The sequence below is a fragment of the Ahaetulla prasina genome, chromosome 1 (genome assembly GCF_028640845.1).
Source record: "Ahaetulla prasina isolate Xishuangbanna chromosome 1, ASM2864084v1, whole genome shotgun sequence".
Classification (NCBI taxonomy): domain Eukaryota; kingdom Metazoa; phylum Chordata; class Lepidosauria; order Squamata; family Colubridae; genus Ahaetulla; species Ahaetulla prasina.
The window spans coordinates 294,975,195-294,990,874 of NC_080539.1; the positions used below are offsets into that span (position 1 = coordinate 294,975,195).

Genomic DNA, 15,680 nt, shown 5'->3' on the forward strand with positions numbered 1-15,680 from the left:
AGAATAAAGGCATATTATCTAGAAGATAATAATCTAAGAAAAGTCATTCAAAAAGTGATTTCAGTGATAATATCTTTTGATGATATAACCTGAACACAAAACAGAAAAATATACTAATCACCAAAGTTGCAAAAATGTATTAAAATTGTGTTTAAAAGATGATGAGAAAGAATTATGTGCACACATTAAAAATCCTTATGATATAAAAGAAAAATATTAACATGGAATTAATGCCTTTTCTTGTAAAGAAAGAAAAAACTGCCCTGAAGGACATCACATAATATGTGAGGGTTGGGAATTAAAAAAAAAAGCTACAAAGTATCTACAGTATAGTCATTAAATACAGAACTTGTACCATACAATAAAGACCGATTTCAAATAACTTCATAAAAGATTGAGTTCCTTTATTCAAAACTGGAAGATCAATTAGGCACCTTATTTGCAGAAAATTATAAGAAAGCCATTGGATGTTTTATATCTTTACAGTTTATGTGAATGGAGTTCAAATCAGGTGGGTTCTACTTACCTTTACTACCGGCCCGCATTATGCCCATGTGCGTGTGCTCTTCTGCGCATGCGCAGAAGCTTCTGCACATGCGCAGAAGAGTTTTGATGACATTTGGTCAGTGGGCGGAGCCTCCCACCGGTTTTACTACCCGTTCTATAGAACAGGTCCGAACCAGGGTCAACCCACCACTGGTTCAAATCGTTGAGATTTGAGATGCTGCTGCTAGAGCACACATTTTCTTTTACTTAGGTGGAAGAAATAGTTGGATACTCTTACAGCAAGTCCAGGATTGTTTACATTGACCTTCTAAGCTGCAGAGTAAATATATGAAATACAATGCCCTATAGAATAAAAGAAAACCTGTTGGTTTCTAGGACCGTGTAACTGGAATGGACAATGCAGCAGTTCCACAACAATTATACAGTTTCTCTCATTGTCTCAGAGCTTTTTATAAGAAAGTCCAATTCTTTAGATTCTTCTGGCACCTGTGAAGAGAGAGTTAGATTCTTGCCTTTTATTATTGCAGACTGTGGAGTTCTGGCTATTTGTCCCTTGTCACCAATTAATCAAGTCTTTAGCTGAACATCATGACATAGATTGCTGCTTCCTCACTGCTAATGGCAGTCTTAAGCAATTACACCGAGAGATGATTTGCGCATGTGTTTCTGTCCCTCTGAACAGGTGTTAGGTGTGGCCTGCATGAGGACAAATGTTGCTTACCTGGGAGGCAAAGAACCACTTCAAGCTATCTCTTACCAGCTGTTTTACTAGTAAAGTAGAATTTTAGTATGGGAAGATCCACTTCAATGGTGGATTTCAACATTTTTTACTACCGGTTCTGTGGGTGTGGCTTGGTGGGTGTGGCATGGCTTGGTGGGCATGACTTAGTGGGTGTGACAGGGGAAGGATACTGTAAAATCTCTATTCCCTCCCCACTCCAGGGGAAGGTTACTGCAAAGTCCCCATTTCCTACCGATCAGCTGAGAATTGGGAGGCAGAGAATAGATGGGGGTGGGGCCAGTCAGAATTTTTACTGCCAGTTCTCCAAGCTACTCAAAAGTTCCGCTACCGGTTTTCCAGAACTGGTTAGAACCTGCTGAAACCCACCTCTGATCCACTCGAATTTAATTTAAACTGAATCTGTTTGAAATAGAAGGTGCACAGTGAAGCACCTTCTTACATGTTGTCAGGTAAATCCCATTAATTTTTTTTTATTTACATGCCATTTAATTTTTAAAATACAAAGTGCTTAGGAGGACTCCAGTCAAACAGATCAAACATTTTCAACTTGAGAAGCCAATGAGGTTCTCTGAGAGACCAAAAAAAAGGGGGGGGATCATTTGAACACTTTGTTTTTTAATATCGGAGCATTGCCTCTTGATCAAAAGGTTCTGGGAAATGTTTATTTTAACAAAGATATTCCCCAGACTAAAAAAATCTGAAAACCTCTAAACTGCTATTCATTGATATCTGGAGTTAACAAATGTATTTTTCTTTTTGATAAAAGTCTTTAGAAGAGCAAACAAAAATATCCTCTGCATTGAATGTTGATCTGTAGATCTTGTTACAGATTGAACAATACATGCACCGTAAAATTAGAATTTGTATTTGTTTATTGTGAAGAGCACCCAAGTATAATGTGTGTCCATATATATGTCAGAGCTAATGAAAAAGATTGGAGACATAGGATAGGAATTGTAGCATAAGATAAAAGAACACTATTAGAAAAGAAATGTTTTGCAAAAATGTTAGCCCAAATAGCAAGGCAGTTTTGAACTGTGATTTTCATAGCTAATCTGGTTCCACGTGTCCCAATGGTTGATGGGCAAAACTATTTCTGCTGTTGGGGATCAAGACTCTTTCTTCTAATACTAGAAGTTATCGAGATGATCGTCAAAGGCCTCCTTCTGTTCCCAGGGAACTGGAAGCTTATAGTATTTGCTCTGAATCTGGATCCCTGCATGCTCCCTGTAGAATAATTAAAGGAAAAGTGTATAGAGTCAGTGATTTTTCTAAGAAATATTTTCTGGCTAGTTACAATAAAATATATTGGGGGGGAGGGTAAAAAAATATAGGGAAAGAATTACTAGGTACAGCTAAGAAACATGAAGTATTGCCCTTAAAAAGAAATGAGTCATAATTTTAAATCCATTTATGTATGTTAAAAAATAATATTTCCCACTGTGGGAGGCTAACAGGAGACTTGGTTATATTCTCAGGTGAGTGAGCAGGTGCCCACTAACAATATGTACTACTAATAAATTTCATTGCCTTAATGCTGGTCTAAAATAATCATATAAATAGATAAGTCAGCAAGAATCTAAGGTTTGCAGTGATAGACAAAGTAATTACATCTTTCAATGTGGACTCCCTACTTGTTCTTGCTGGAAAGCTTGCCAAACTTCAATTTATAGAAATAAATTGGATTAATTTAGCCCTGAATTAGTAATAGTGAATTCCTGGCCAATTAAGTTGGCGGAAAAGAAATCAGTATGGGACTATTGTACCTAATACGAACATCTACAATGGGTTTATCTCCAGTGTGTCTATAGAAGCCAATTATTTTGTAATCTGCATATAATGGACATTCATACCTCCAATGAGGATCTTTCCCTAGCTTTCACCCCTGTGGCAGTACTGAGTTTCACTTACCTTCACTACTGGTTCAGAACTGTGAGCGTGCGTATGTGCTCGCTTTGCTCGCATGTGGCACTTCTGTGCATGCGCAGAACCTTCTGCACATGCGCAGAGCATCCGTGATGATGTCCGGGTGGGGTGGGTGGAGCCTCTCGCCACTACCAGTTTGCCCGAACCGGTAGAAACCCACCACTTTCCTGTGGAATACATTGCACCCAAAGATACTGTATACCTGGCTCCTACCCTATTCTTATTTCAGCAGACCATGAAGCCTATTCTGGCTCATACCGACCAGTTGTTAAATAATCATCGAGCTATTGCAATGTTTTAGTATGGGCTGGAGGAGGTTTAGCTTATGTGTTGTGAACCCACCCAGAGTTTGTGTTTATTGGAGCAGTATAAAATATTGTAAAATAAATAAATAAAATGTGCCAATGCTTGATCAAAAGGGTCCAATTGGAAATCTTCCAAATGCCCTTGTTCTTAGACAAAGCTAAGCATTTCAGGAAATATGCTTGACACAGGCTACTTGTTACTTGTTACATATTATGTGAAGAAGCAAGAATGTGAGCCTATAACATAATGCAAACTCAGTGGCTGCTTTATGTATGATTCCAGGAAACTAGAAATTTATAGAGATATACTAGTGTAAATGGAATAAGGGAAAGTAGCTATTTGGCTAAGAAACTGATGATTTAAAATTGTCAGTATATAAACCATGATATATAAGAAATGGCCATGGATCAGGCTGATTTTGGATTAATGAGCTCCCATGCAGGATGAAGTTGCAACATAGAATTGACAAAACAAAAAACAAAAAAAAACATAGGATATTTTTATTGAAAGAAAAAAGTTAGCCATGTTAATCATCCAAATTAGTTGTAAGCCAAGTCAAGCCAAACAATCTGCAGTAGGGCTGTGCAGAGCTTCAGGTTTGATTTCCAAAATGTGATTTGGAGTATGTAGGAATACAACACCTTAAAGCAAATCACCTTTTCCTGGTATCGCATGGCGGTTGTGGAAGGAAATAATCCCAGGAAAAAGACCCAGCAATTTAAAAGCGTTGCAGTGAGGTGTCATAGCCTCATTCCTGTTTACTCTGAAGTCCCTTTGGAAATAAACTCCAAACTACTCTGCATCATGAGCTGTAAGTTTATGAATTTTCCAAAACTCTTCACAAAATAAAGCGAAAAGAAAGAAAGAAGAAGATAGGTAGGACAGAAGAGTTAAAAGAGAGGGAATGGTTTCATAGTTCTAAAAAACTTGAGACTCCACTGATGCTTGATCACTCCAACAGTCTAATAATTCACTGCAGCTGGAGGCTGGTCATATTCTCAACAACCTTCCCTAAAAACAGAAGGTTGAAAGCTGGACAAACTGTTTTCCAGATCCAGCAATGATCTCTTAAGGGAGCAAACCACCACAGCTTTGCTGGCTGAGGAACTCTGGGAGTTGAAGTCCATAAGTTTTAAAAGAGCCAAGTTTGCAGACCCCTGGTGTAGGAGATTGTCTAGGACTGTGATGGTGAACCTATGGCATGCGTGCCAGTGGTGGGTTTCAAAATTTTTTACTACCGGTTCTGTGGGTGTGGCTTGGTGGACATGGCATGATGAGCATGACAGGGGAGGGATACTGTAAAATACCTTTAACACCACCAAACAACAATATGTGCCTATCCCCAGTCCTTGTGAAGTACTCAATAGGTGAATAAAAATGCCAAATCCAGTTTAAACATCTGACTGATTATGTGATGAAACAAAAATAATGCACTAGGAAACAACATCAACTCCCCATCCCAGTCCTTAGGAAGGACTGAATAAATGAATAAATCCAGTCTAAACATTTGTTTGACTGTGCAATGAACCATAATAATAATAATAACCAGTCTAAACCTTTGGCTGACTGTGTACAAACTATAATAATAATAATATTCACGGTGATCAAGTGTATCTTGGGCCTTCAAAAATCGAGTGTTTTGTGTAGAAACTAAACGCACTTTTAGAAGCTGGGTGTTGCAAGTATCTGGGACAATAAAAAAGGAGATTTGGAATATCAGGTTTAGTCAGTGGTGGGATTCAAGTAATTTAACAACCGGTTCTCTGCCCTAATGATTTCTTCCAACAATCAGTTTGCCAAACTGCTCAGAAAGTTAACAACTGGTTCTCCTGAAGTGGTGCAAACTGGCTGAATCCCACCACTGGGTTTAGTACAGATGGCTTTTCTGTGCAAGTCCTTTTTTAGAATTATGATAATATTGAGCAGTAAATGTCCCTTCACTGATAAGTAAAAAGCATATTAGAGGCATGAAGGAATTTCTCTTCTATATCAGCTTATTCTTTTAACTTGCCTATTTGCATCATCTAGAAATATTCGCTTTTTGAGAACCTTTTATAGTTTTCTGCAAGTGCTAAGGAGAGAACGACTATGGAATATCCCTGCTTTCCCAAAAAAAAAAAAAAGTGTGCAACTAAATGTACCTTTTGGATTTGCTGAGAGTTATTGAGAGTCATACAGCATATAAACTTAATACACTCATTGTTAAATATTATCTTTCCAGCCCTGTGCTTTTAGGATTTTGGATGGGTTTTGTCCCTTACTAGCTAAAATCTTTCTAATTCACTATTGAAAAACATTCATAAAAAATGTATTTGGCATGTGGTATTCATACTTCCAGAATATTTAGAGATTATAATTTCATTTTGCTAAGCATTGGATTCTATATTAATAGAGTCTGGACAATTTGTCATGTTCAACCTGTTTCAGCTTTACCACTGTTGTTGTTGTTAGTTGCGAAGTCGTGTCCGACCCATCGCGACCCCATGGACAACATTCCTCCAGGCCTTCCTGTCCTCTACCGTCCTCTGGAGTCCATTTAAACTCATGCCTACTGCTTCAGTGACTCCATCCAGCCACCTCATTCTCTGTCGTCCCCTTCTTCTTTTGCCCTCAATCTTGCCCAGTCTTTACCACTGTATGTTTAGGTTATTAATGTAGGAATAGGCAATGACCTGTAGGTGGCAGAAGAGATCAGTATCTGATTTGTATGTTAGTACTGTTAGTACTGTATTTGCTACTGTAAATACTGTACTGTATTTCCTTGCAAGCAGTAATAAAAAGATAGTTGCACATGTGACATGTGACTAAATTCCTACTGGGGATAGGAGGATATTTGAGTTGTGGCTGGATGATGTTTTACATATCAATGTATTTTACTGAACGTGCGTCTGCTGGGATTTTTAATTTGTGAAAGGGTAATAATTATATGCCCTTAAAATTCTAAACTACTGGGGTGGAGCTGTTACTGTAACACACTAATACATACATTCCTACAATTGTTGTAGCTTACCAGTAAATTTATATCCAGTTACATAAACATAAGAAGATATATTTGCCAATGACATATATCTTGGTTTCATACACAGATTTCACATTTTATGCACTTTTCCATGCTTTGAGTCAGAGTGTTCTTCACACCACAGGATACCTACTAACATTGTGCACCTAAAAATATTACCAAATGAAAATAAAATAAATGTCTTTTTAGTTTATTATAAATATTTTATTTATTTTAACTGAACCAGTTTTTAGATAGGTCAGATTCTAAATGGAAGAGTTAGACTTCCATTTAGAGATGAATATGAGGTTCTGTTTATGAGTCATGGTAGTCATAAACCTGTATGTTTAGTATGCGCTGCAATAATTTCATTCGTTGTGGCTTTCCCACCATTTTTTTCAGATAGGTTTCCGACCACACCTGTTAACCTCATGGTTTATAATTGGACGAAAGAAGCCGTCATCCCAACAACAAATTCAGGTTGCCAAGAGAAGATATATATTTTTTGTCCTTAACTATGGAGTTTCCCCAGCTATTTATTAGGAAAGTTTCAGAATTAAAGTTCAAGCTAGTAAGCATATGGTAGGTAGGCGTCTTGAGATATTTTGTCTATGGTTCATGTTACCCTGCAATCTTTCTCTATAGTCGATTTCTCTTACTTATGCTCGCTTCTAGTACTATGCCAGTGGGGAAGTGGGGTGATTGATCTTTGCAGATTACAGTAACTGTACAACATGGGAAGCAATGGATATGAAGTATGTTTCTGATTTCTTGCTTATATTATTTTTTGTACTTCTAAGCCCTTACTTTTCTGTATAGAATTCTCATAGTCTAACAGTAATTAACATAGTTATAGAGAAGGCAGCCTGACTGTCCTAACATCTTTCTGTGTCACATGTGTATGAGCTTACCATACCCAATGTTTTCTGAGAAATAACTGAGAATAGATAGTGGACATAACATCTTTGAATTGTGCCATCATGCAGGAGGAATGGATGACTTGATAGAGCATTATGTGATTACTTAAATGCAAGATTGCTCCTAGATCTGGGAAATTAAATCATCTTTTAGACATTATGTGGATTCAGTCCTTTCTTATGGTGCAGTGTGACATTTCTTTATTACTGGACGTTTCCTCCTATTGGTCTAGTTTTTAATAAGGTGGTAAACAGATCACATTCTCAAGCCACCTTTTTATACTTTGGGTGCCTTTGAGACAGTCTTGACGTCCAGCAACTGCCTATACAAGTCACTGCAATTTGCTTGGCAAGATTTCAGAATGGTTATGCTATTGCTTCCTTCTTAGGGTTAAGAGAAAGTGACTGGCCTCGGTCACCCAGCTGGCTTTGTGTCTAAGGCAGGACTAGAACTCATGGTCTTCTCGATTCTAGCTCAGTGTCTTAACCCTTACACCAAACTGACTCAAGTCACAGCATGACTGAATTTCATCCTTTGCAATAGGTGTCTGCCAAGAAAACAGTCAAACCATCCATAGGAGCTACCGTTGTGGTTTGTTTGGTGTGGTCTATGAACCATGAACTTTTGGAGCAGGGTAGCGTTTCTAATTTGTAAGTCACATTAAGTTACAGAAGAAGCTTATGTATGCCAACACAATGCTTATTCATAAGAAATTGGAACAGGCTATTTATATTTTTTTTTAAAAAGCATACCGTTCTTATCATAGTCATGTGCAAAACAATAAAATCTTTACAATTTTTAAAATATTCATAACAAAACATGTAAGCAACTAAAAAAACCCTTTTCCCTGGTTCCAGGAATATTGTAGTCTCTGTGTCAGGTTTCAAGCTGTGGGAACATTACCAAAATAATAGGTGGATATGGAGGCCTTCCCACCCAGTGATGTAAAATATATTTTAATATTTCCCCACTTCTGACTTAAAATATCTATCCTTTAATCAGCAGAAAACTATAACATATCCCTGCTGCTGATCCCTGTGGTGCCTCTATTGGTCTGTTCTGATTTCATGTGCGCAGCACTTGATGAACAAAGCAAATGGATTGGCTGCTCTCTCTCCTTATCTACATGATACTAAAGTGTGGCAAAAACATCTGTCAATTATAGTACCACAGTATGAATGGGGCCATTCTGGAGGAAATGCGAGTTTTCAGATTCCTCCTTTCTTTGATCATGAAGCAATTGGTGAGGGGGAAGAAAGGTTGCACTCATCCTTTCATCACTGACTGTTTCAGTCTTTAAATAGACCACGGAGGGCCAGTAAAAACACTTCAGACTTGCTGTTCTAGGTTTAGAGACTGACTCTAATGCTCTTGCACAGTTCTGATGGACCACCAGCATATGACTATCTATTCCAGTGATAGTCAACCTAGTCTCTACCGCCCACTAGTGGGCATTCCAGTTTTCATGGTGGGCGGTAGGGGTTTTGTTCGATACTGAAGTATTTTCCTTTTTTTTAATTTGACTTTTTAAAAAATTGTCATAGCATTATTTAAAAATATTTTCATTAGGTTTTCATAAAATTCCCCGTGACAATTTAAATTTCTGAAAATATACTATTTGTATTGCCTGCACATAAGTTTAGTTCACGTTACGTAAGTGAAACTAAATGGCGCTATAGTGCAACCGCAAACAAAAGAGCCTCGTCCCAGAATAGCTCGCACATCTCCCCCCCCACACCACCCAGCTGTAACAGACAAGCAGAGCTGGTAGCCGGCGCTCCTCCCCAAACCCAATCCACGATACACGAGAGGCATGCACAGACGACGATACACGGCACATTACTGTGGAACCGGTGGGCGGTTAGAATATTTTACTGCTAACAGCAATACAAAAATGGGCAGTAGGTATAAAAAGGTTGACTACCCCTGTTTATGTTTATTCAATTTCTATACCGCCCTTCTCCCGAAGGACTCAGGGCGGTTTACAGCCAACTAAGAACAATAAATACAAAAATTAAAAAACACATTTAAAAGAATAATTTAGATAGGCTGAATATACTAAAAACTCCTATATATTCTTTTCCCCTGATATATTCTTTTCTTTATAACAACCAAGTGTTGTTTTATGCGGCTGATCAGGGGCTAGAAGGGAAGAAACGTGCCTGCAGAAACTTGAAATGGCCAGTAAAGGCTGCTGTGTTCCCACTTGCTACCAACCAATAAATTTTGACTTCAGTAGAAAGGACAGCCAAATGTATTCAATTTTGCATACTTTGTAACTGCTGGATGTGGTCAAGTTAAGGCAGAAACTGCTTTTCAGCGGTGGGATATTGCTAATAATATTGGTAGTTCACTTCCAACTGTCTTACTAATGGGCAGGGGACAAAATTAACACAATGCTGTGGGGACTCAAACAACAAAGACTTGTTGCCAGAACATGTCTGCAGCATATTTATGTGGGAAAAGAGATGACTCCTTAATGCTGTGAGGTAACAGTAATATGAGCAGCAGTGGTGAAATCCAAATTTTTTTACTACTGGTTCTGTGCGTATGGCTTAGTGGGCGTGTTATGGCTTGGTGGGCGTGGCAAGGGAAGGATACTGCAAAATCCCCATTCCCTACCCACTCCTGGGGGAAGGATATTGCAAAATCTCCATTCCCACCCCACTCTGGGGCTAGTCAGAGGTGGCATTTGCCGGTTCGCAGAACTACTCAAAATTTCCTCTACTGGTTCTCCAGAACCTGTCAGAACCTGCTGGATTTCACCCCTGATGAGCAGGCTTTATGGTCTCATCTTGAAATAATGTCTTACTGCAGCCCTCATGTGCCCCACTCTTTATCAAGGATCTGCCCTCACGACATAGTCTTCATTTACTGGACACCCATTTATATTGACATCGAAGGCACATGAAGGTGGCTGTGAAGAACCCTGTAACCGCAACAATAGTTGGATCGTGCTATGGAATGATATCCATTGAGGGTAAAGCTGATCACTATTGATGGGTCAGTATAACGGAGATGAGAACACATTTTATGTTGCCTCCAAGATGATTATTTAAAACCTATGGCCATTTCCTACCTATTGATTGATGGTGTCTTCAGTTACCTTTTGGCCACAGCTAAGGAGATAAAATGCCTTTTTTCATTCCTATTATATTGACATAAAGGAAGTTGGATGACTCCTTTCCCACTGTTGAGTTAGTGCTAGTCACCTTTCCTTGCCTCAGCCGAAAACTATACCATCACATGAAATGTGATATCCCTGTTGCTAGTCTGAGTCTTTCTTCTACTGCTTTTGTTTCAGGACACTGCAATCACCTCCAGGATAGTGAGTAAAAAAGCTTCATAGAGTTTATACACCTCTAGTGTATTGTACAGTATAAAGGAGAAAACGCTACTTTGTTTGATGCAGCTAAAAAGAACTTGAAACAGTCTCACTCATATGGTGGGGCCAAGCTGATGGCAAATCACAGCCATGCCAAAAAAAACAACAACCCAGAGATGTTGCTAGGGTAATGTGTGCCATAATTGGGAATGGTTTTTTAAAAAAAACAGCCATTGCTCCAAAAGAAATATAGAATAGAATATAGAATGAGCTGGAAGGGACCTTGGAGGTCTTCTAGTCCACCCCCCTGCTCCAGCAGGAGAACCTATACCTATAGCATTTCAGATATGTACACACACACACACTTGGGTCTAGCATAACACAGCAAAAAGAAGCCGTCTTTATATTTAGGATTTTTGTAGGGCCTGATGTGCTGAAGAAGCATTTCCCCTTAAGTGTGTGCCTCGGTCCGCATTCTAGATGCAGGTTCAGCATCTTGGCTTCGTTTCCCTTGAACTGATGCCAATTGCAAACGAGGGAGCAGGGGAATCGAGAACAGATGTCCACGATGCCAAGTAGCCTTCCCAGAAGAAGCTTGGACGTGGTGGGGAACGGCAGCTTCGCCTTTTCGTTCTCAGCGGAGCCGGAGGGACGCTGTGGACTTTTTTTTCCCCCTTCCTGCCCGCTGCTGCCTTCGCTTTTCAGGCGGCTTTCTGAGTACAGGCGGCGGCTGCCGAAACGCGGCGTTAGCCGCTGACCTCTCTCTCTCTCTCTCCCTTTCTGCCTCCTTGCACGACCCAGTCTCCTGATTCACCGTCTGTCCCTCCCTCCCTCTCTTGTATCCTGGCAGAGCCATTTGAATCTGCAGGCCAGTAGCGTTCTGGGAGTGGGCGGAGGGGAGGCGAGTCGGCTCCAGGCGGAGATGCTTCAGCTGGACCTGATTGATGCCACTGGGGACACCCCCGCCGAAGAAGGGACGGCGCCCGATCCTATCAAGGAGCCCCAGCCAGTAACCATGGATACCTACAGACCTAAACGCCCCACGACGCTCAATCTCTTCCCGCAGGTGCCTCGGACGCAGGTGAGTCCTTCAGCCTTCTTTCCCCACCCCTCCTCCAGATTCAGGGAGAGCCTCCCTCCCAGCGTCCCTTGACACACCCCCTTCCCGCCGCCTTGCCTCTTAACATTTACTAAGAAAAGACGATTTTTATAAACCCTCCCACCCCACCCCACCCCCACCCCCGCTTCGAGGAAGTTGGATTCTCCTTCCCTCCGAATATACAAGGCTGTTCCAGATTCAGCTTCCTACTTGTTGCCTAATACGAGGGGCAGAGGGTCCTCTGGTCGAGTTGCATTTTTGGGGAAGGAGGGGACATTCTGGGATGGTGAATGTCTGATTTCTCTTTCCTTCCCACCACAATGAAGAATTAAGCAGTAGCTTAGAGTGAAAGAAGTGGAGCCTCCGCCTTTTACAAAAAAAGGGTGGTTGCAGACAGGAAGGAGGGCAGGATTGTTAGTTGCCATAAAAATATATTCTGATTATGCTTGAAGGTCACCTGCCTCCTAGTGTTCTCTGCCGTTCACAGTATGTGCTTTTGATTCAAAATCTGTTCTACAGCTGAAAATTGGCAAACTCTGGATGTGGATCAATTCTTAGTGATCAAAGGAAACCGAGACCTTGCATTAGGTTGGGAGAGAAATAAAAGCATACGTAGATTGAGCAATGCTATGAAATCGCTATCTAAAATTCGGTTGCAATGGATTGCTTTTTTTACCTGCAGTAAAATGTACAATAATGCAAGATACAATTAATTCCTTTTTATAGAATATGCTTGTTTGAGATGACAGCAGCTCAGCTAATGAACTGAGGATCTATTCAGACTGTATGTGTAACACAGTGTGAGCTGGAAAGAAATTAGCACACGTTTAGGCATGTTTAGTAAACTTCACTGTTCCCCTGACTTCAGTTAGACTTAGTTTCTTATATAAAATATTGCAGTGTATGGGATGACCTGATTTCTCTGGGCTTTAGGCTATAAAATATTCCATGATTGTTTCACATACCTTATGGCCTTTTCATTCTGAAGTCATAGAAATAAGACAAAACTGTTTCACCATCCAGAAAGTCACCTTATGAGGTTATAATGTTATATATTGTCTACCTTGTGCATTTGTTTCATGGTTCTTTCTTTCCTAAAGGATGGACATAAAATACTGCACAGCTGAATTTTTTTCAGAGGTTGTAAAGGCTAATGTAGATATCCTGGAGGCCTGACCTAAGGGATTTTGAAGTATCTTTGACATACTTCATTTTAAACAAAACCACTAGAGCCAACAGGATAATTTATCATGGAAGGTAGATCTATTGTATCTTCGGAATTGTGCTAAAAGCCTAAGGGAGGGTGCTTCTGGAGGAAAGAAAGTGTGAATAAATAGGTTTAGCTCAAATCTTAGGTCACCCGAGCTTGGCAACAAAACTCAAAATGATCCTAGATGCTTAATCCTCAAAGGAGATAGAAGAAACTGTAAATCTTTGCTGCCTTGTAGAGGTCAAAAGGATTTTTGAAGCCCCAGTGAGGTAGCTCTATCGAAACAAAATGATGGATGTCTAGAGAAAAAAACATTACAGACAGACAACTATAAGAGGCTGATATAATAAAAAGGACCCTATGGCAACTTAAGTTAGGTTTTCTACAACCTAATGCCTTCCAGGCAAGACAGAACTCTTATCATCAATAGCCACCATTGGTGATTGGAGCTGTAAGCCAAAACATCTAGAGGTCACTAGGTTGAGAAAAGCTGCCTTAAAAATAATAGATATTAATAGCTTCCATTGAGTAGAGCTTCAAAAAACTTCAAAAGACTCAAGGCAGTTGCATTAGTTGTAGATGGGAAAGTGGAGGCGGTGAACTAGTTGAAAGTATTAGAAGTACTGCTTCCCAGGAGACTTGTTTAAAGGAACTGGGGATGCTCTTCAGAGTGATACAAAATATATGAATGGTGTGTTTTTTTGCTAAACTATGTGGTATCAAAGAATGCTTTCCCTTCTGTACTGTTATATTCCCCCTTCATCTGGAGCTGTGAGTGTTTCAGGGGCTTATGCTGTAATCACTCACAAGCTGCCCATCTTTTATACTCTTCTCTCTTCCTTCATCTATACAGCAGTCAGGAAGGTTCCAGTCTGGACTGTTTTTTTAATTATATGCTGTTCTGTGATACAACTTCATTTGCTAAATAAGGTTTTTCCTGTGACAATTGCTATGGAAAATGCAAAGGAAAGCAGGTGCCGCTCTGTGAAGCAGATGGTGAAGACTGGGCTGGGTGGGTGGCATTGGGAACTGATGTTCAGCATGCAGTTGACAATGGAGGGTTTTATTTTTATTTATTTATTTATTTATTTAATCACATTTGTATACCGCCCTATCTCCCGAGGGACTCAGGGCGGTTTACAGCCCAATAAAAACATAGATATGAATACAGAATAAAACACCAATTTAAAAAACTTATTTAAATAAGGCCGAATATTAAAAATTGCAATAAAAATAATAAAACCCCATTAAAACCAAATTAAAATTTAAAATTCTAGTCCAGTCCTGTGCAAATAAATAGATATGTCTTAAGTTCGCGGCGGAAGGTTCGAAGGTCGGAAAGTTGGCGAAGACCTGGGGGAAGTTCGTTCCAGAGGGTGGGAGCCTCCACAGAAAAGGCTCTTCCTCTGGGTGTCGCCAGTCGGCACTGCCTGGCTGACGGCACCCTAAGGAGTCCTTCCCTGTGAGAGCGCACGGGTCGGTGTGGGAGGCAATCAGTGGCAGCAGACGGTCCCGTAGATAGCCCGGCCCTATGCCATGGAGCGCTTTGAAGATAGTTACCAGAACCTTGAAGCGCACCCAAAAGGCCACAGATAGCCAGTGCAATCTGCACAGGAGAGGTGTCACATGGGAGCCAGGAGGGGCTCCCTCTATCACCTGCGCAGCCGCATTCTGGACTAACTGGAGCCTCCGGGTGCTCTTCAGGGGGAGCCCCATGTAGAGAGCATTGCAGTAATCCAGACGAGATGTCACGAGAGCATGAGTGACCGTGCATAGGGCATCCCGGTCTAGAAAGGGGCGCAACTGGCGAACCAGGCGAACCTGGTAAAAAGCTCTCTTGGAGACGGCCGTCAAATGGTCTTCAAAAGACAGCCGTCCATCCAGGAGAACGCCCAAGTTGCGCACCCTCTCCATTGGGGCCAATGACTCGCCCCCAACAGTCAGCCGCGGCTGCAGCTGACTGTACTGGGATGCCGGCATCCACAGCCACTCTGTCTTGGAGGGATTGAGCTTGAGCCTGTTTCTCCCCCATTTTAAAGTGTAGGCAGAAAAATTGTCGTATAGAAAGCAAAAAGATTGCACATCAATATCTGAAATAGCTCAGATGCTATTAGTTCCAGAAAAGAGTGAAGTGAAGTGAACTGTTATGGCAACTTTTTCAGCTACAGGATACAACTGGACTTTGGAGAGGATGTTATGGGGACTCTGAAATAGTGATATCAAGGGAAAGGCTGGGTTAATGATTGTAACCAGGCACAAGCCCCCTATTTCTCAGAAGGCTAGATGGTGAACATGCTCTCAGCTCCATCTCACCAGTGGACCTGCTATTTCTGCAGCTCATCAACTTTTCTTTGAGCTAGTAAAGAAGCATTTTCCAAATAGAGCACAAGGCACCATTTTTATTTGTTAGGGATGTTGCTGAGCTTTATAGGAGGCCCAAAGAATTTTTGGAAATAATATTGTGAAGTAGAAATGAAGATGTGACGGGCAACAAAGATCAGGGCCCTGGCTAAAGGGACTGGGTAGTTTTTGTCTAAGAAACTTTGTCTAAGAAAAGAGTTTATTAGAATCAGCTGGACCAGAGACACAATGTCATTATTATTGTTTTTATCCCAAAGGTGCCTTTTCAACAGGCAACTGGACCAGAAA

General features: G+C 40.6%; 1 protein-coding gene across 5 annotated transcripts in view; it reads left to right on the plus strand.

The window, feature by feature from the left end:
• MAPK8IP1 (mitogen-activated protein kinase 8 interacting protein 1) overlaps nt 1–15,680 on the plus strand; it is a 64,804-nt gene that overhangs the window by 22,817 nt on the left and 26,307 nt on the right. For all 5 annotated transcript variants that reach the window (XR_009152552.1, XM_058161723.1, XM_058161724.1 and 2 more), the window contains one exon: nt 11,573–11,803. Coding sequence is in view for 4 of the 5 variants with exons in the window: in XM_058161723.1 (XP_058017706.1) it covers nt 11,573–11,803 (231 nt within the window). In the remaining variant the exon portion in view is untranslated. The remainder of the gene's footprint in view (nt 1–11,572; nt 11,804–15,680) is intronic.